Genomic DNA, 19,943 nt, shown 5'->3' with positions numbered 1-19,943 from the left:
AGCCAATTGTGAAAACGAATTTATGACCGTTGGATGATGGAAAAAAAAAAAAAAAATTGGAAGGTGGAGGTGCGGGGAATCGAACCCCGTGCCTCTCGCATGCGAAGCGAGCGCTCTACCATATGAGCTACACCCCCATGTTGTATTTTCTTTTATTAAGTATATATAGGACTAACAAGAATACGCAATATTTATTGCTAAAATATTTAGCTAAATAATTATGTCAGAGTGTTTTAAGTTTTAACAAAATAAGTGGAGTGTTAAAGTTAGATATTTAATTAAAATTAGTGCATTGAGTAGTGAAATAGTCACAACCATCATGTTAAAAAAAAAAAAAAAATTGAGCATTGTGATTAAATTTTACATAAAAACAGTATTGGACCTCGTGATTTTGGCAATTAAGCTGAAATCCAACAATGAAAACTGTTTTACCAAATTGGCTATTTTGTATAATTTTTCAATATAACTAATGTTTCTCACGTGTTTTTTTACCGTATTATTAAATTGTTTTTAAGTGATAAATTACTTATATAAATCGACTGTATTTAACCTCATGATTTCTATTATTATGCTGAAAACCTAAAGCTTAATAAACTATTCTACCAATTTTCAAAATAACTTATGTTTCTCAAATGTGTTATATAGTTAACTAGTCATAGCATTATCTTTTTTTGATCTAAATAGGTTACTTTAGCTATACATTAGAATTGTTGCTACTAATTCAACTTTGAAACCAAAGCGTTGTCATTTTTACACGACCAAGTAAACATACCCTTTGGCTGCAAATATTACCACTGAAGCAGAAATTTCAGTGGTAAAGGAAAACAAAAGGAAAAAGCCAAATTTTGTGGTACATCATCATAAACCGAAATTTGGCCTAGAGAACAATCAGTACGATGTTGACAAACTGTTCATAAAATCAGCCAAGTCTACATCCAACGTCTGATTCTGAGACACACACATATATATATACATATAGTTTTAAAAAAACTAACCACCAAAATAAAGAAATAAAAAAAAAAAGAAAAAAAAAAAGAAAGAAGAACGACGGCATGAACGAAAAGCAAACTGGTTTGAAAGTCTCTGCAGCGAAAGGATTAGTTTCTAAAGCCGCCGCGGCCTCTTCTCTGTGCTTGAAATCGACCGCCTGTGTTGTTGTTTTGAGTCGAAAAAGTTCTCATTCTCTCCTCTTTCATGCTCGCAAACAACGAATCCAGCGTTTGAGGCCTCTTTCTCAGCTGCTGCTTCGGAACCTCACTATTGCTAGCAATAGTACCGCTTGATTGATCTTGTTGCTTCTTCTGTCATGCCAAACGTAAAAAAGATTAAACACACACACACACACACATTGAACTATGAATAAGAAATTTAAAAAGGCCGAGAAATTACGACTTTAAGAATCCGTACCTTGGCACCGAATCTTCCATTTCCCGCCCTCTTTTTTGGAACCCTGCATTAAAACAAAACATCAAGTGGAAGAAAGAGAAACTAATAATACCCGAATACACAACAAGTAGCACAAGAGAGAGCCAACTTTTACACTCATGACAATCATTGTTCGCTGAAGTTAATCATCGGAGCATATGAGAAAGCATCTTACCATAATGACTTATCCAACACAAAATACATTATACATGAACGGTATGTAATCTCTATTAATCCCCAGCAACCCAGATCTCAAAAGCTGCATAAATCTAATGCGTTTCTCGCAAAAGCCACTATTGTGTATGCAAAAGGAACTTCCTTCAGAAAGCACAAGCAAAGAAGCCACGGAAGCCCTCTTCACAGATTTAGGTTCAGCTTCCCTACTACTACGTGTAGACGAAACCTCCCAACTATTGCTGCTACGCGTCAAGGATGTTCAGACTTACACCCCGTTGACACACGTTCCACACCAAAGTCTTCTCTAACGCCAGAAATAGAAATTCACGATACAAAGCTCACATATGAGTTCCATCCATAACTCCATAAAACCCGGGAAGAGACTGTGCCAATCAACTAAATTTGAGGCCTCATAGTAGCAGAAACAAATCCCATCATCCAGGAAGACAAGTTTCCTAATCCAATAGTACGGAAAACTGAGTTGGAAAAGCATTTGAGCAGCTTGTTTAATCCAAAGTACGAAGATGGATGCAAAACACAGTGAATTGCATTGCATACTTGCACGAACTAATTCTAAAAGAAAGTGGCAGAAGCAGCAAATTTAGCATTGAATGAACAGCAATGAGCTGAACCTGAGAATATCACCATGACTACAATGCTCCGAAACAAGTATAAGCTCAAACAAAGGAGCAGACTTGTACACTTCCTTGTGCATCAGACATATCAAATTGTGATATCAACCAAATGAGCTTACTATAATGCACAATGTTATGTTCAGATCCCATTTGCTGGATTCTTTTCTTCAGCTGTTCAAACCCCAACTAATATTCTTTTTCCGTAAACCCATTCTCCTTCAAAGAAACCGTGTGAAGGTCTTTGCAACTAACATCCCATCCCATCCTCTATGTGAACAATCATAATCGAAAGAGACATGTACCACTCGAGAAACTTAGCAAATAAGAAATATGGTGCACCAATTCCATTCTGGATGCCTGAGTTTGAGAGTAGACAACACTTGAAATCACTCCCAAATTGGCTTCTTGCCATATAAACAAAAATAAGGAGTTCTCCCTCGTGAAAACACTCCAAATGATTCCATTTGTAACATGCTTCAATAGTAAGCACATGGGAGATTCAACAATAGTGTTGAAGGGACCAATAATTACCTGCAGAGATAAGGAATACACATCAAGTCCCCAATTATAGTGTGGACCACCAATTCATAAGCTAGGGCCACATGCTATCTCCAATCATGATACCCTCGAGACTTTTTATAGGACACATGGATATTACTGATATCGAAGTCGTACCTTGATTTCCAATGAGTCACTCCTTGGTTATTTCCATAAGCTTTATTGCTAAACGGAGCACTTGCGGCGGCCTTTCGCGCAACCTCATTCGTCAGAGGGAACTGATTTCCCTGGAAATTCGACCTTCTTTGAGCCAGAAACCCCTGATTTTACCCCCAAAAAAAATTAAAAAAACCACAGTAAACAAAGGGGTACAATATCAGTTTGTTAATCGCATTCACAAAAACAGTACATCATTTCGATGCACTCTATCAGCCACCTATTGTTACCTGTCTAACTGAAGATCTTGAATCACTATAGCGCCTCGCCTTTGCTGATTTATCCTGAGCAGTGGTTTTCGGAAAGCTTTGACCCTTGTTCTGCAGATAAAGAGAACCAATGCTAAGAAAAAATTTCAAAACACCAAAAGAAATAGAACTGAGAAGAATAAGTCTCACCGCTGGTCGGCGCTGCTTCTTGGCCTTATTACCGCCACCTTTTCCCATTTGAATTATGGCATCTACATCGTTGTTACAATCAAAACAGCAATCAAAATTTGAGCAATGATTGTCGAATAACAAAACAGGTAAACATAAAAACCAGATACTAAAATCATACCTAGAGTCATATCCATTTTCCTCTCAGTAAGAGCAATTTTCTCACTCGTAAGCGGTTTTGTTGTAGCCATCTGCATATAACAATGATATAAATCACATCAACAAACAGAAGCTTTTAGGTCACTTAGACATGAAAATTAAACAAATTATGATAATTCCGAAGTACGAACCCTATAATATATATACACACAAATAAAATATCATATGCTCAGAATTTCTACGCATTTCAAATATCCTATCGATAAAACCTTAAAAAAAAAACCTAAAATCACAACACGCTCAAAATTTCTCATTAATCTCCTCCGTCACCGAAAATAATCCTAAACAAACAATTCTAATCATACATCTAGGGTCTCAAAACCATCGGCAACAAACAATCCGCATGCAATTTTGGTTTTTCTTGTAGAAGAAGAAATTGTTGACCTAATTTGCTAAGACGAGAGAAGGCTCGAGAGGCGACGAGGCTAGGGCTTCTGATCCCGAGTTCTCGAGCAGCGATTTCAGAAGATGATGTAGAAGAAAAGTGAATCGATGAGAGAGAGAGAGAGAGAGAGAGAGAGAGAGAGTACAATTTTTTGTTGGGTTGGGTTGACTTAGAATGGCGGACTTGGGATTCTTGGTTATCAGAATGCCCTTGGTATTAAGTCTGCCACTTTGTAGTTTATTTATTTATTATTTTTTTTTAGAAAATTGAATGGAAACATTGTTTCTTTTGTATTTAGATAAACAATCATAGTTTTATTATGTTATGTTGTGGCTAGACCGCATTAAATAATGAGGGAAAGAGAGACGATTTTGAAAATGTGTGTCGTTGTCTGGTTTTGTCACGTGGCTTAAGATGTTATGGACAAGTTATGTGACAAGATAATATTGATCAGTAGGTCGTGTTCGGTCCGGTCCGGTCTAAAATCGGTCAAAAAATAAATCGAATCGATCTAAGCGGTTTAAAAAAAATTAAATCGGACCGGACCAAATAAAAAAAACGAACGGACCAAACCGGTCAAAACGGTCCGGTCCGGTTTAAACCGTTTTAGACCGAACCATTTTGGACCGTTAGACCGTTTTAAACCGGACCGTTTTATTTTAGCCTATTTTTTATTTATATTTTTCTTAAATAATAACCGGTCCGGTTTTTTTTTAGACCGTTTTAGACCGGACCGTCTTAGATCGGACCGTTTTAGACATTTTTTTTTAATTTTTTTTATTTGTTAAGCTCGGATTTTGGTTTTTAGCTAACATACATTACCGTTTTTATTAGGGCGTTCTAGAAATATTACCAAAAGCAAAACTTCTTTTTTGGTTTTAGCTCATGTTTCGTAAACTTTAGGAATATAGTCAAACGACTGATAAGCAAAAAAAAAAAAAAAAGTCGGATTTGCCATTTATCTATTAACAAATTCGTCACTTTCTCTCCTATTTTTTTTTTCATAAAAACTTCAAAAAACCATATCTATCTCATATGAAATTGAAATTGAGTGATTCCAAATCATACGGATTTGTGACGCCGAGATCTTCAAAAATAGATCCATTGTGTTTGATGAAAAGTCATGTTTAATGCCATAGATGTAGAAAAATCACGTTACCGCCTTAGACATGGAAATAACTGAAAATTTTCGGTAATCATCTGGAAATAAATGGAAACGTAAACATGATACATTAAACATGACTTTTCATGAAACACAATGAGTCTATTTTTTAAGATCTCGGCGCCACGAATCTGTAGGATTTGGAATCACTCAATTTCGAGTTCGTATGAGATAGATATGGATAGTTTTGATGCAAAAAAAAATGTTTAAAAAAAAATAGAAGAGAAAATGACGAATTAAAAAACAAGAGAGAGAAAGTGATGAATCTAGAAGAAAAAAAAACGATTTATTTAAGGACAAATATGAAATTTTAACTCATTACCTCTAGTGTCACCTAATATAATTGGCTATTTTTTTTAAACTCTCCAAACGTAAATTAAATCTCAAATCTCGAGTTTAAAGTGACCTAGTTTGATACAATTTTTTATTTATTAATATTAAGCATTGAAAGACACACTAATGAAAACGGTATTTCCGTTGGCTAATCAAATATTTGAGAACGTTTGAATTTTAATTTATTTCAAATAAAGAAAAAAATTGTGTTTGTGGGATGGTTATAAATTTGAAAACGGGTGTAATTGCAATGTATCTGGTAAAAGTCCCGTAATGAAAAGAGTTGATTGTTTTTGAAGTATTTTATTTATATATATAAAAAAAAAAAAAAAAAAAAAAGAAGCCCTATCTTGATCGGTTTTGCTTCTCCTCCGAAGAGCAAAGCGGCGGTAATTGAAACTGAAATTGATATTCACTGAGTTTGATCTAGTGATGTTCTTATACAGTCCGTAGGAAAAAGAAAAAGATAAACTCGATTGTGTGATTCACAGATTGCGAAAAACTGTTCAAGCTACGAGCGATGGACCCGAAACACACCGGAGATATCTACAAGTAAAGTCTTGTTTTATATATACATATATAATATTTCTGGAGACGAATTTGAGAGTAATTGGGTGAATTGTTGTGTTGGTCAGACATCTGGAGAAGCAAAAGGAGCTTCTGATGGAAGCTTACAGATCGATGTCACACGAATTGCATAAACTACAGGTTCAATTCGAATTTCAAATTCGAAATCAAAACTCCCCAATTTTTTTTTTTTTTTTTGAATGGCCATTTAATTTTTCTCTCGAAATTGAAATTCAATTACGTGTTCAAGGTGGAAGAAGAGATGTTGATGCGCAAGTTTTATGAAATAATGACTGCTCATGGTAAAGTTAACAAGGTAACTAGTAACTATTCTCTTCTTCTTAATATCACCATTGAAAGTGTTGTGTTTGTTTCTTCTCTTCAAGGTTTTTTTTTTTTTTTTTTTTTTTTTTTTTTTTTTTTGCAGATCAAGGATGGTAAGAATACCGAGAATGAGGTAGAAGATGATCCAACTACGGCTATAGTAGCTATAACGAATACAGAGCCACAACCGTGATGTATTCTTTTGATGTGAAAATGATGATACAATAGTTGTGGCGTGTGAAACTGAAGTACAACGAATCAGCCATTCAATTTGTCTGGATTTAAGCCATACACTGAACTTGTTTTTGACTTTGCAACATTTTTGCACTTTGCATCCGTGTAATTTGATACAATTTTTTTTATTATTATTTATGAAGAATGTAATTCGATAAAATCAATACCAGCCAGTTTAGCTCATGATATGGACCAGACTTTAGCAGTAGTGAAAGATCGGATTTCTACATTTCAAAACATATTTATTTTAAATTTATAGGAATAGATAATTTGAGTACGATCTATTCCAGTACTATCGGAATCCGGTCGCCTTGGAACATTCTGTTCCGGCGAGAGCTTTGGTTCAGACTTGAATTTTTTTGGTTCAGACATAAAAATTTATTTGTTCCATCTGAACGACTAGTGAAAATATCAAGCACCAAAAATTGAACAAATTGCTGAAGAACAAAAAAAACACTGCCCGAAAACAAAATCAACATGCCAATGTCATACATCCTTAATAATTTACATAATAAACATACACTTGTATACGAGCCATTTATAGTGAGTTAAGTTTGAGTAGAGAGAGCCCTAAATGAAATCGGAATCATTTCCAAAATGCTCCAAGTCCGGATGAACTCCTCCTCCTCTTCCCGGGCCGCGACCTCGACCCCTGAAAAGCGCGACGGTTTTAATGTCATTTTTGCTATGTAACTAGAAAGCTATTACAGGAAATCCAATTAGAAAATCAGTTGAGGAAAATAAGAAATGTCTTTTACCTCATGAAGCGATTAGGCTCAAAGCCAGGAACGCCAGGCGGACCATAGGGGTCAAATCGAGCTCCCGGAGGCACTCCGCTGTAACAATTTCTCACACATTTAACACCATTTTATATAAATAAATAAACATTAGAAAATGAACTTACGGCGGTGCCCCGCGGCCAATATCAGGTCCGACACCAAACCAACGAGGATCGTTAGGTCCTGAAATTTACATCACCCGTAAAGTATTATTAAGGGTCAGAAACTTTTGACTATTTTGTATAGTTTTTCCTTTTTAATAAATAGGAAAAATGGTATGAAGTAGTCAATTCAAACTATGACTTTTGCAAAATAGCCATAGTTTCATTAAGTATAGCAAAATAGTCAATTGAGAGTAGAGGTTTTTATTAAATTTAATCATGCCTCGATTAATTTAATTCAGCCTTCATAAAGCTTACATTCTGTCTTTATACTTCGTTGGGATTAAATTTAATCCAACCTAGATTAATCTTACTTTGGCTAATTTGCTTATAGTTGGCAAAGTATGACTATTTTGCAAAAGTTTTAATTCTATTGGGCTGTATAACCATTGGACCCCGAGTTATTTTTTTGCAGAATAGCCAAAGTTACGTTTTCAAATTTTTATGACACTGATTTTTTTTTATGATTTAAATAAGCAATTAATCATAAGGTAAAAAAAATTATTGAAACCTAGTACTTGCATATTTTGGTCATTTCACTAATTTAAAGAAACTTTGACTGTTTTGCAAATCACACAGTTTCGATTTTGAATCATAATAAACACGAGTATTACCTACAAGCATGCTTCCACCGCCAAAATCACCCCTTTAACACATAACAAAAACCTGAGTTCAGATTCAGACAAGAAAGCAATAAACTCGGGTGAGTGAGCACGATAATACCTCTGTGGATACATTCCGGCACCGGGACCGGGAAATATATCACTTCCACCAAACGGAGGAATTGGCGGCACCACAACCCTGAAGCCAAATAATAAGCAACTTAAGACTAGATTTCGGCATTTTTCGAACTAAAGAAAAACTTTTATTTATTTATTTTCTATTCCCTGATACTATGGCTGACTTATTAAGTTTGTGCAACAAGATAGTGAGAAAGGCCATACCCTGATGGATGTATTTGAGCTCCAAAACTATCAGAAACGGTACCGCTGGGTTCGATTATACAGGCCTGTGGTTCTTCTCTAGTTTCCGAACTGAAAATTGCACCACATACATATGAAGAGTCATCACAAGCAATAATTTTTTTCATGTTTATCTAACACACACACACTTGATTTCGCGTCATACACGAGTCTATCAACGAAACACGCTCGCAATGAAATGGAATTGAAGCAATTCACACAACAGAGGATTAAGTATAGAAAGATCTCACATAACAATGCAAACTCTTCTTCTAAAGTTACACTGAACAGAACTAACAAACCTTCGAAGATTTATTTTTGTTTGCGAAGGCCCGCCCAATTTAGACAAAATCTCCGAGTCGAGACCTTTGACGAGCTTATCCAAATTCTTGAACTGTGTGTTGTAATTCCCGTTCCCATCATTTCCCACATACTCCTCAACACTGAGAGATAGATTCACGGATCAATTACAAATAACAATGAAACGAATCGGAAATCGAACGGAGAAACGAAAGTTTACTTGATCTCGAAATGAAGCGGCTCGGAGATTCCATCAGCCAAGGCGTGGATCAACAAGTTCTCGTTCATAACAAGGCACTTGACCAACACTTTCTTGTGATCCTTCTCGGCGTTGGCATAAACAAACGCGTATTCACCGTCGACTTCGTTCCAACCTTCGATTCCTACCTCATCTGCGACGAAAAATCCCCAAAATCGGAGGAAGAAATGAATATCACTACGCTAGGGTTTATCGGAGGTGGAAATGAACAAACTGTGGGATTAGGAATGAAAAGTTTCTTCCCCTCAAAAAAAAAAAAAAAAAGATTACCGTTTGATGAAGAAAGAGCGGAATCAGAACAGGCTTGGTTTCCGACGGCGGTGAGGATGTAATCGGAGGCGAGGAAAGAGGCGTGGACGGCGAAAGCGAGCTTGTCGTGGTTGTTTCGGAACGAAGGTCTCGTGGCTCTGATCACCATCATTACTGACTTCTCGGTCGCCATTTTCGCGGCGTAGAAGAAAGGATGAGAGGTTCGTGATAGAGAATTATATAGAGAGAGAGAGAGTCCGATCGGTGGAGAAAGAGGCGGTGGAAGGTTTTTTCAACTTTCAAGTATTGAGTCCAAATAAAGTATGTCTTTTTCGATTTGTTTTAGTTAGCAATAAAAAAAATTGTTTCGGTGACAGAGGTGAACGATAGTTTCAATCGAAATGGCTTGAACTAAAGGTTAATTGGGGTAATACCCGACACGTTAAAGTCACGACAATCGTTTCTATCGGAACAGCTTAGATTAGGGCTAATTAGGTTAAGACCCGACATGCCAAAGACACGACGAGTTCTTAAAAAAGGCGATTGGGGTGTTGATCGTCTCTCTTCACGTCATTCTCTCGTCGGATGGATGTGTCTTTGTTCTTCTTCACCTAAGCAAGATCAAAGAGAAATGAGGTATTGGGGCACGCAAGATTTTTCCCCTTACGCGCGTTATGATGCTCAACATTAGTATGAGTGTTGATATGAGGTTGAGAGTCTTTGTTCTTTTCTCTTTGAGTTTGGAGATAGAAAGTATAAAGAGGGAGAGTTTGAGAAATGATTTTGGCATAATTTTGCTTAGGTTGAGAATGACTTACCTCAAAATAGTGAAAATAAGAGGCATTTATAGAAGTTTGAAGGTGCTAGATAATGGTCATGAGCATATGGGGCCCACTTGGTCGGAGAGCCTAGTCTGCGCAGAAAGGTCTCCTCATTAAAGCCATGGCGAGAACATCCTTCTGGTTTTGAGGATCATGGGAAAAAGATAATTTGGTTTTGTGGTTCCAGCGGAAGTATCCTCTGGTTTTTTGTACGTTTGGCATGAGGATCTTTTGGTTTTAGCACCTTTGGCGGGAAGATTTTTCGGTTTTAATATCGGAAGGGTCTATCGACATTTTATCATTTGGCGGGAGGATCATTTGGTCTTTATATTTTGGCGGAAGATTATTCTAGCTTTTGGTATTTTGTCGGAGGATTCTTCCGATTTTTGGGCATTTAGAGGGAGGATCATTAAGTTTTGGTATTCTGGCAGATGGATCTTCTAGTGTTGGGACTTTTGGGGGGAGACCATTTGGTTTTGGGATTTCTCTCTTGGTATTATGTTTTTTTATTCTATTGAAGTGTCATTTTTACATTGTGAAAATGACGAGATAACAAAATATGCTAGAGTAAACCAATCAAATAGAATTGGAACAAACAGAATCTTGTTTCATTTGATCTATATAAAAGAAAACAATATCGGAATTATGCTTCAACACTCTTCCAGTAAGTAAAAATTTCGGTATTGTTTAGTTTTTCCCGTAACTTAATTGTATTTTAGTTTTTAATTCTTTTTTTTTATTCGTGAACGATACCAGTCAGAGCTACGACCAACTTCAAAATAGAATACTCTTTTCCAACTGTTCTTGAAATTTCGACAAGGATGAAAATAAATTATCCGTGTATTTATCATGCTTTATGCGAGATTGAGACTTCTATGTAATTCCTCTGACGTTTCTCTATGACGTCGTTGCTGAAAATTTATGTATCACGTAAGTGCGAGTATATGAAAAATGCATCTGATATTATTTCTATAACAAGATATAATTTATAGGTATGCTATATTTCAAACAATATTTGCCGAGCATCAATTCTATGCCAAGAAAGAGAAGTGAGATTCTTGGTTAGCTGAAGTTAGTTTATTCGTTGTGTAATAACCGAAGAAATGGTACTTGTTAATCCTTCTAAGATTGAAGCAGTCTTGAAGTGGGAGCCACTAACGAATGTTATAGAAATTAGAAGTTTCATCGGATTAGTGGAGGTTGAACTAAACTCTAAAAGAGTAAAACGTTAAAATATTAGAATATTCATTGAATTGAAAGTTTGTATTTCAAATATCGTTTATGTAATCCATAAGCATAAATCATTAGAAAATTAAGATTGACGAGTGTGTCGTGTGTCGGTCATATTGCCACGGTCTACCAAGTAACAAATAACAAGCATCCATTGAAATGATGTTAGGCATGATTTTATCTCCATACATAGTTCCAATGGAAAAGTCTGGTGCCCGTTGTGAAACGGTAACATTAATGCCGGTTAGGAGCCATGCCAAATTATACGATTTTGGGTGCTTTTTCGCTGTTAAGCCCAACTTTTTGATGACTTCTTGGACTACGACAGTTTTTCAACTTCATAAATCGATGATGAAGCGACAACTTCCTAAACCATTACCCGAGCTTTGCATTGTTGCCGTTCTATCTATTTGACGCTGATGGTATATAATGATGGAAAAATATTGTTGCGTAGCCAACCATCAAATCAGCTTGGTAGGGGGGGGGGGGTGGATTTCGCCAAATAACAAGCGCATGACCATGTCACCCGCAACTTCCTCGATCTCTTCTTCGACCTTTGTGTCATCATCGCAAATTGGATCACCGAATAACTCGTGGGTCTCGTTGGCAAGATGTCCACGACGCGAATTATGTGGACAATTATCCTGGTGATGGCTCGGTTTTCCATAGCTCAAAATTTGGTTGGCATGTGTTTTGGGCTAGTGAAACTTGTCTTGGGCGAGTAGAATTGTGTTTGGCGGATGATGTCATCAGGCATAAAGAAATTGAGCTCTAATGAGCGATAAGCAATTGGAGAATGACATAAAGAGAGGAGTACTATAATGTTTAGCCGCATCATTTGAGCCTCTAAAATTATTCTGAGGCAAGAGGGCGAGTAAACTTTTACTTTAACCCTACCGGTGAGTTTGAATATGTTTCATCCCGCTACTTTTTTTTCTCATTTAAATTGATATTATTTGCTTTTAGTTTACCAAATCGATCATGTTAATATTTGTTTTAATCATTGTCACCCGCGACCTCCATGTCATCGTCGTAAATCTGCTCACAGAACAACTCGTGGGTTATGTAGGCAATTATTTCGACGATGGCTCGGTTTGCGACAGCCGAAGCACCAGAGACCACCATCTACGACGAGCGGCGGGATTTGATTTGCGTCGGGCAGCGTTGGGGTGCGCGTAGTTGGTGCATGGTGGAATGGGGCGCGGTTGCGGGATTGACGTGCTCGGATTGTATGAGCGGCGGCGCGGTTGTTGTTTCTCGATGGCGATGGTGCATTTATGTGCTTCGGCCATCGTCACCGGGTTGAACATGTTCAGCATTTCTTGGATCTAAACATGTAAATGTACACGTATCAAGACACAGTTTGCTCCTCCGTTTTTGCAACATCGTTCCGGGCGAGGAGCATAAAAAACTCTGTTGAAAAATCGGTGATGAATTTTGTTGAGATTTTGTAGGCTTTGGTATATATTATGGGTGTAGTTGTACGGTAGAAAGGCGGATCTCATGCGCTTCTTCAACTTTTCTCAGGAAAAAGGCGGATCTCATGCGCTTCTTCAACTTTTCTCAGGAAGCGATCTTTACTTTTCCAGCCTGTACTTGCCGAGTCTTCGTCTGTGTCCGCTACGCATCAACGTGACCGCGAAAATGCGTGGATGCGACGAAAGCGTGTCGATCTCCAGGAACTGACTTGAAATCCAAGATCTCCTCTACGCGACAAGCCAATAAAGAAATTCTTATGTGTTCAAGTTGTCGTGAAACTCATAAATTTCCATCTTGAACGCCGATTCCCAGCGCGTGTCGCTCTCGGCGCAAATGAATTTTTGTTGTCGATATTGAATTCGTCAAGCGGGTCAGGCGCGACCGATCGTTGCTAGAAAAGCGTTGCAACGGATCGGGTTAGGGCTTCCATCGGATTCGTCAACAGATTTTCTCAATAACAAGTATCATTTCAAAAATAATAACACTCGGACAAGAATATCTTAAATATGGACATTAAATCTTTTCATTGATGAAGAAAAAAAGTGTACTCTTAACTAAATATCACACATAATAAATACAATAATGAATCAAATGAAATAAAAAAAAATCTTAAATTGTTAAATATATGTGAACATCAATCTCCTTTGTACTGATAGTCTTTATTGTAAGTGAATTTTATGATGTGGTTATGATTTTTGCTATTTTTTTTACTTTGTCTTTACTAGAAATTATGATAAGAGTTTTGTCTTTCCAACATTCCAAAAAAAAGTTATTTAAATTTTTGTTAATACGAAAAAGCGGCATAAAAGTTAATCTAAACTAATACAAAATGATCTATATATTAAATAATTACAATATAAATAAATATAACATACTATCAATAAAAAATTATGAACAAAAGGATTCTAACACGAAATAATGATAAACCGACAACATAACATTAAATGACAACAATTTTATTTCGGGATGATGAACATAGTGTGGGATTTACTAGATAACATACATAATTAATATAAATAATTAAACGGATGAGATAAGAGATCATTTATGATACGAAATATATGAAGAACAAAGCTACTTCATATTAAGTCTTGTATTTAAGAGATTTTATAAACGAGCAATTATATTTTCTTGTTTTTCTTATATGGCAGGGTTATTTTTATCTTCTTAACATTCCAAAAAAAAAAAAAAAAGGTTAAAACGTAACGTATAGAAAAAAAACCTATTTTAAAGTTTAAACTACTTTTCTACTAAGTCGAAAATGCGATATAAAAAGTAAATTTTAACTAATATTAGTTAAATATATTAAATAAATGCACTATCAACGTATCATTAACACGAACAAAATCTGATCAAGCGAATCTAACCAGAAATAACAATATACCGCCAACACGATGGGTAGAAAATGACATTGAATCTTTGACTTCGATGAAGATAAAATTGGGCGCTTAACTAAACTAACACACATTCTTAATTAAATATACTTAACAAAAATTAAGCAAATAACAGTTAGGAAGCACAAAAATTGACGTGTAACGTCTAAAGTTAAATCCCAAATATTAGTGGTCCCAATATTAATTGATGGCAAACGCGAAAAATAAGAAAAAGTATTAAAAAAAAATGGAGGGTGCCAAAGAGTAAAAGAGGTGGTAATTAAGAAAAAGGATATATATACCGACGACACGGATAAAATTGACTATTACCATGGTCATATTATCGTTAAAGGGGGAATTAAAAACTTATTGAGGAGATATCGGGAATTAAGAGTACGTGAGGTACATTTCTTCTTCTTTGTAATTATCCACACAAATTTTATTTAAAAAAAGTGGGGCCCACCCCTGACTGTGCCACGTGTCGTCTCTCATTCGACAGGTTGAGTGACCAGAAATGGAATAGTTTTCTCTCATTCACACAAAAACAACACCGGCTTAGAGATAGAGCGTACAAATAAAGAAATAAATAAAAACAAAAAACAAAACGGTCGTTGGACAGAGACGAATAGAAAGTCAGATGTATATTAAATTACTACAACAATAAAGAAGCGTCTAATTGGCTAAGACCACGACCGTGTCTCTGATAAATAAAAAAAAAAAAAAAAAAAGACCACGACCTTGTTTTTTTCTCTAGAAATGACTCTCGTCTCTCTCTCTCTCTCAAATTTCCATCTCTCTTTTCCTCTTCTTTCCACTCTGTTCTGTTTGGCTTTCTTATTATTATTATTATTAAAATAATATACGTCCAAATGAATTAAATTAAGAACTATCGTCGCAGTCTCAACTCTATCTCTGTTGGCATATAATTCCTAATAAGCTTTGTGAGTGTGTGTGTGGTGACGTGGTGTTCGAGGAGAGCAAAACTGACTCTCCTAAAGTATATAAATAGGTGTATTGGGTTGGGTGTGTATATCATATATCATCTCTCTCTCTCTCTCTGTGTTTTATTTGCCATTTCATTCTCATTCAGAGCTTATTAGCCTTTAGATCCTAGTGAGAGAAAGAAAAGAGAGAAATGGCTGAGGGAAATGGTTCATCACCGTCTTCTACGACGTCGTATTCGATCACTGAGAAGTTGTTTGGGTCGACTCATTGTGCTGATACCACCGAGGTCATGAATGTCATTTTCTCCCCAAAGTCAAGGGTTTGCTCTCTCTCTCTCTCTCTCTCTCTCTCTCTCTCGTATTATTAGCGCTTTCTCTCTACACATAAATCTTGTACTATTTGCCTTTTTGTTTACTCCTCAAAGTTCGAGTGTTTTTTAGTCTAAGTATGAAACGTGAATTCTAGTATTTTACTTTAATTTGTTTTTTCTTTAAGGTGCCTGATAATTAATAACATCATGATTATTGTTGCATGTTGCAAAACTACCGTCAGATAATTAATCATAATCACGCAGAATGGTATTACTTTTTTTAAAAAAAAATTTAATTTTTTTTTCTTTGTGTAATCAAATTTGGGGAGATGTGAGTGTTGTACGGCATGCACGTAATTATTATTATTATTATTTCAGGTAGAAAAAATATAGATCTAATGAGGATGAGATGATTATGTATGTTTAGTAAACCAATTTGTTTTTATTAACTGTAACCAAGGATAAATGCATATATATTTGCTTATCTTTTATTATTATTAATATTGTTAGTATGCCGATGAACATATAATATTGGACGTGATATGATGACGACTATCCAATGAATTTGAGACAATGATATCGATTTAGTTTTATTATTTTAATCTTACAAATATTAAGTTTTAATTTAAAAAAATTGTTAGTTAATTAGGGACATGCATGTTCTAATCTTTTTTAATGAGTTTATTGTATATCCACAATTAAGGAAGTTTGGCTTATGAAAATGATTGGACTTTAATTATGTATGAAGGTTTATTTGTTATGTATTTTTTTTTTTTTTAATATTTGACGATTGCATGTAAAAATAAATGTAGATTTATGTTAGGTTGTTTTATTATCTATGTAGGCTAAGGCTAAGGCGGCTGAAGTGGCTGCCAACTCTGCCAATGTACCAGCCAAGAAACACACCATTATTGGTACTTTCTTTAACTATTATATATTTTCCATTTATCTTTGATTATACATCCACATTTTCTACATAAAATTCATTTTAATAATAAAAAAAAGCTAGCTTCAAGTGTCAGTATATATATATATATATATATATATATATATATATATATATATATATATATATATATAGATAGATATGGTATTAGTAAGATATACTGCCTAAGATATGCTTAGCTCTGCATGATTTCTTTTGACGGTTCAATTGATCTATTTAATATCTTTTTGAAGGTGTTAAAAAGGCCTAAATTGGACCTAATAAAAGAATCCTAAACCGAAACACTTAAAAGAACAATAAAATTTTTAATAAAAAATATGTTTATTCATTCGAATCAACTATGTTTTTATTAAATTCAAATGGACGACATTTTTCATATAGAAAAACACAACATATATATATATATATATATATATATATATATATATATCTATCTATCTTAATTTTTAAAATGCTGAGCCCGGGTCTAGGTTGTAACATATGTCGATCCCAAGTTATGCTTTGTTGAGGACTCGGTCCGGATGAGATCAAAGGCCTATACCCAAGTCCTTAAACATGTTGTTTGGTTTGGTTCGATTTTTTTTTCATAAATGGCAAAGCTAACCCATAAACTTCTAGAAAAGAGGGTCAGCTCGGGTCGCCCACGGGTGGCTTGGCCTAACTGACAACTTTTGGACGTAGTTGAAGGGTTGAAAATTTTGTTTAAATAATATATGAGCAGATTAAGAGTAACTAATCTTGAAAATTAGAGGCATTAGGAGAGAAAGAGCAATGAGATTTTTAAAGGTTGCTCTAAAGCAACTAAGCGTTCGAGGCAAGCATCATAAATACATTAATATTTTTTTCTTTCTATTTTCAATACATTAATGGATCAGTAACAATATTCATATGGTAAAATGAATCTTGCAAGTATCATAAATACTTTTTCTTTGTAGTTATATAATACAATTGTAGTCTAGATGTATATTCTAGAATACACATCTTTGAATTTCTTTCTAGAGTTTGTTTACTCATTGGTTAGTATTGTATCATATCATATATCATTAAATACTTATTGTAATTTAAATATATATACATATATATATATGTTTGAATTTATATTTAGAAGTCAAATTTGTAAATATAAAATATATGGAAATTTGTAACATAAGCCTATAAACAAAGAGTAGAGTTTAACTATGGGTCTATGGCTCAAAAACTTGTCACATCTCATATAGCAAAAAACAAGTATGGGCCCACCATGCACCGCAAAACTTATAGCATTGATAGTAAATGTTTCACTAATTTTCAATTTCAAGTTATAAATAATTATTTGAATTATTTTATTTATACATGTAATTTGGAGGAAAAAAGTTATATTTTTAATCGAATTCAAAGCAACTAGTATATATATATATATATATTAATGTAATTTTCTCCTTAATAATTTGATAAGCGTGTGTATAAACAGAAGAGGAAATAAATAGCATAGAGAATGAAAAGCACGTGTGGGGAATGAAAACGTTGTACGGCGAGCAGCGAACGCACAACCCATGCGGACTCAGTTCCTCCATTTATTACGGCGGCCAAGACTTTTACCACCCACCCGGCCAACCAATTCCCCAACCCAATGTTTGTACCATCGTTACTTAATTCCTTAATTACTAACTAATCACGTCGTTAATCTTATGTTAATCTCTAAACCGTTTTATTTGTACATATACATATCTAAATCATTCAGTTGAAGAAAGATATCGGCGGCGAGAACACTGAAGCCGCTACTCGCGGGGACTGGTGGCTGGGTATTTATGTAGTTATATATATATATATATATAATTATTTGTGCACATATCTGATTTTCAATTTATTTTGTAATTATATAAATGTTTAAACTCGTATTTATCTTTACTTGTGTTATGTAGGGTCTCTTTACTACTAGGAGTCTGGCTTTTTTTTTTTTTTACCAAAACCATGCAGCCATCTTGGTAATAAATAGAGCATTTTGTTTTATACGTAATTTTTTTTTTTGGTGTTAAATATTTGATAAGATTAATTTTTTGTTCAGGAAAAAGGAAAAAAGAAGACAACATAGGTGTCAACAGTAAGAGGAAGAGAAATTAATGAGAGAGAGAGAGAGAGAGAGCTGGTGTTTTATGCCCGGCCCTACACCATTCATGATATTATTTACATATGGTTCAATCTTTGATTTAAGCTGTCAACATAATGTTGCTACTTTGGTTATTTATTTCAATATAATAACTATTTCCTTGAAGCTTGTATGGGTTTTTTCTTTTTTCTTTTATGAATATAGAGAACTTACTAGCTAGTCCTCACATTTTGTGTGGCTGTCTGAATTTGGATAAATTTCATCATATCATGCTTTGTGTTTCCGTTTCTTTGATTAATTTTTATAATCGATGTATTGGTTTATTCTGCTATATATATATATATATTTTTTTTTTTTGAAACTTGCTATATATATATATGTGTGTTTTTATTATCTTATGTGAAAATGTTTTTGAAACTAATTGAAAAAATAGCATCTAAAGTTTTTATCGTAAGATAATGTTTTTTTAGATTATAGAAATATTTTAAATAATTTTTTAAAATTTATTTGCTTTTTTGAGCTATACTTAATTTTATATATATATATTTTTTTTAATTTAATCCGTAACAAAGTAATCACTGCTCTAGAAATTTTGCACTTCAAAAACACTGTTTCATAATTTTCTCTTCAACGTTTTTTTAATGCATAGAAAAGTATATATATATATATATATAGTTATCTGTATAGTCAGACTAACATGTAATTTGTTTTCATAATATTTGTCATATTAGAACCCAATTTCTCACAATATGAAAATCATTTTCCATTTTATTATTATAATAATTTAAATTCTTCTACTTGATCCTTCTTGGGTGCGCCGTCAAATGGGCCTAAAAGAGACGGTGTGGTGGCCCACTTGACAAAAATGTTTGACTCCAAACTCTTTCCCTTATCCAAAAGAAAAAAGAAAAAAGAAAAAAGAAAAAAGAATCGTCCTAAAATTCATGTGTTTGTGTGGTTGTCAGGTATTGTGGTTAAAAAAGATATGTTGGAAGAAGACAAAACCGCTCAAACCAAACTATTCTTTTCTCTTTTATGGGGAAAGTTAGATATCGTTTGGATAATTGAATAATTGAATGATTGCTTCAAATGTCCTCCCTAACTTCTAGGCCTGCGTTGATCATTTAATTTTTTATATCCAATAAGAGTACATAAAAATTAAATCAATTTCTTTATAAATATCAATAATTTTAATTGAATTTTTAACCACATTAATTACTTACTGGTTGTGCACATTTCTTTCAAGATGCATAAAAACATTAGATAACTAATCGACTCTCCTTCATTTCTATGGATAGTCTTCGATTTCAATTCAAGATCACTAGAAAGAGATTCATAAGACGTGATTTCTAAAAATTTGTAAATAGTGAAAAAGTACCCAATCATAAGATCGTAACTAAAATTTCTAAAATTGTCATATATTTTAGGTGTACAAAGTCTCATTTATGTCATGTTTTTCACAAGACTAGGTACCTTTGTACAAACTTGATG

At 34.4% G+C, this 19,943-nt stretch overlaps 4 protein-coding genes and 1 non-coding gene across 7 annotated transcripts; 2 read left to right on the top strand and 3 right to left on the bottom strand.

The window, feature by feature from the left end:
• Nucleotides 1-64: 64 nt before the first annotated feature.
• On the bottom strand, nt 65-137 carry TRNAA-CGC (transfer RNA alanine (anticodon CGC)). Its single transcript has one exon. It is a non-coding gene; the product is annotated as a tRNA-Ala (tRNA).
• A 524-nt stretch (nt 138-661) lies between these two features.
• On the bottom strand, nt 662-4,144 carry LOC149405414 (uncharacterized). Its single transcript, XM_089607158.1, has 7 exons — nt 3,932-4,144; nt 3,510-3,579; nt 3,350-3,411; nt 3,182-3,271; nt 2,913-3,055; nt 1,408-1,450; nt 662-1,301 (listed from the first exon to the last, which is right to left on the bottom strand). The coding sequence occupies exons 2-7, from the start codon at nt 3,577-3,579 to the stop codon at nt 1,098-1,100; spliced, it is 612 nt and encodes a 203-aa protein (XP_089463284.1). The 5' UTR covers nt 3,932-4,144; the 3' UTR covers nt 662-1,097.
• Nucleotides 4,145-5,687: 1,543 nt separating this feature from the next.
• On the top strand, nt 5,688-6,821 carry LOC149405413 (uncharacterized). Its single transcript, XM_089607156.1, has 5 exons — nt 5,688-5,816; nt 5,919-5,979; nt 6,063-6,135; nt 6,245-6,310; nt 6,422-6,821. The coding sequence occupies exons 2-5, from the start codon at nt 5,948-5,950 to the stop codon at nt 6,509-6,511; spliced, it is 261 nt and encodes an 86-aa protein (XP_089463282.1). The 5' UTR covers nt 5,688-5,816; nt 5,919-5,947; the 3' UTR covers nt 6,512-6,821.
• Nucleotides 6,822-6,990: 169 nt separating this feature from the next.
• On the bottom strand, nt 6,991-9,589 carry LOC149405412 (proteasome inhibitor-like protein). The gene is made up of 9 exons (XM_089607155.1): nt 9,284-9,589; nt 8,975-9,146; nt 8,757-8,897; nt 8,437-8,526; nt 8,216-8,293; nt 8,107-8,138; nt 7,457-7,514; nt 7,311-7,388; nt 6,991-7,204 (listed from the first exon to the last, which is right to left on the bottom strand). Exons 1-9 carry the CDS (start codon nt 9,453-9,455, stop codon nt 7,123-7,125), a joined length of 903 nt encoding a protein of 300 aa, XP_089463281.1. The 5' UTR covers nt 9,456-9,589; the 3' UTR covers nt 6,991-7,122.
• A 5,465-nt stretch (nt 9,590-15,054) lies between these two features.
• Nucleotides 15,055-18,671, top strand: LOC149405411 (uncharacterized). Of its 3 annotated transcripts, none has more exons than XM_089606922.1 (6): nt 15,055-15,429; nt 16,265-16,334; nt 17,817-17,977; nt 18,087-18,147; nt 18,268-18,330; nt 18,411-18,671. In XM_089606922.1, exons 1-5 carry the CDS (start codon nt 15,301-15,303, stop codon nt 18,282-18,284), a joined length of 438 nt encoding a protein of 145 aa, XP_089463048.1. In that variant the 5' UTR covers nt 15,055-15,300; the 3' UTR covers nt 18,285-18,330; nt 18,411-18,671. The 3 variants fall into 3 exon arrangements, with proteins under 3 accessions (XP_089463048.1, XP_089463047.1, XP_089463050.1); XM_089606921.1 differs by having other exon boundaries at nt 18,087-18,155; XM_089606924.1 differs by lacking the exon at nt 18,411-18,671 and having other exon boundaries at nt 18,268-18,334.
• Nucleotides 18,672-19,943: the final 1,272 nt, after the last annotated feature.

The sequence above is a fragment of the Urtica dioica genome, chromosome 2 (assembly GCF_054948205.1).
Source record: "Urtica dioica subsp. dioica isolate 48M chromosome 2, U.dioica_male_clone48M_v1_H2, whole genome shotgun sequence".
Taxonomy (NCBI): domain Eukaryota; kingdom Viridiplantae; phylum Streptophyta; class Magnoliopsida; order Rosales; family Urticaceae; genus Urtica; species Urtica dioica.
This window is presented reverse-complemented; position numbering and strand designations above follow the sequence as displayed.

What these genes read in the sequence shown, in the direction of transcription:
- LOC149405414 (XM_089607158.1), bottom strand. Translation starts at nt 3,579, where the DNA reads ATGGCTACAACAAAACCGCTTACGAGTGAGAAAATTGCTCTTACTGAG. An exon ending in AGAAGCAGCGCCGACCAGCG is followed by an intron (nt 3,272 to 3,349) that starts GTGAGACTTATT and finishes CTTTATCTGCAG; the next exon opens with AACAAGGGTCAAAGCTTTCC. An exon ending in ATGGAAGATTCGGTGCCAAG is followed by an intron (nt 1,302 to 1,407) that starts GTACGGATTCTT and finishes TTGGCATGACAG; the next exon opens with AAGAAGCAACAAGATCAATC.
- LOC149405413 (XM_089607156.1), top strand. Translation starts at nt 5,948, where the DNA reads ATGGACCCGAAACACACCGGAGATATCTACAA. An exon ending in ACGAATTGCATAAACTACAG is followed by an intron (nt 6,136 to 6,244) that starts GTTCAATTCGAA and finishes TACGTGTTCAAG; the next exon opens with GTGGAAGAAGAGATGTTGAT. An exon ending in CTCATGGTAAAGTTAACAAG is followed by an intron (nt 6,311 to 6,421) that starts GTAACTAGTAAC and finishes TTTTTTTTGCAG; the next exon opens with ATCAAGGATGGTAAGAATAC.
- LOC149405412 (XM_089607155.1), bottom strand. Translation starts at nt 9,455, where the DNA reads ATGGCGACCGAGAAGTCAGTAATGATGGTGATCAGAGCCACGAGACCT. An exon ending in ACAAAAATAAATCTTCGAAG is followed by an intron (nt 8,527 to 8,756) that starts GTTTGTTAGTTC and finishes TGCAATTTTCAG; the next exon opens with TTCGGAAACTAGAGAAGAAC. An exon ending in GAGCCTAATCGCTTCATGAG is followed by an intron (nt 7,205 to 7,310) that starts GTAAAAGACATT and finishes CGCGCTTTTCAG; the next exon opens with GGGTCGAGGTCGCGGCCCGG.
- LOC149405411 (XM_089606921.1), top strand. Translation starts at nt 15,301, where the DNA reads ATGGCTGAGGGAAATGGTTCATCACCGTCTTCTACGACGTCGTATTCG. An exon ending in ACTGGTGGCTGGGTATTTAT is followed by an intron (nt 18,156 to 18,267) that starts GTAGTTATATAT and finishes TGTGTTATGTAG; the next exon opens with GGTCTCTTTACTACTAGGAG. An exon ending in AAAACCATGCAGCCATCTTG is followed by an intron (nt 18,331 to 18,410) that starts GTAATAAATAGA and finishes TTTTTTGTTCAG; the next exon opens with GAAAAAGGAAAAAAGAAGAC.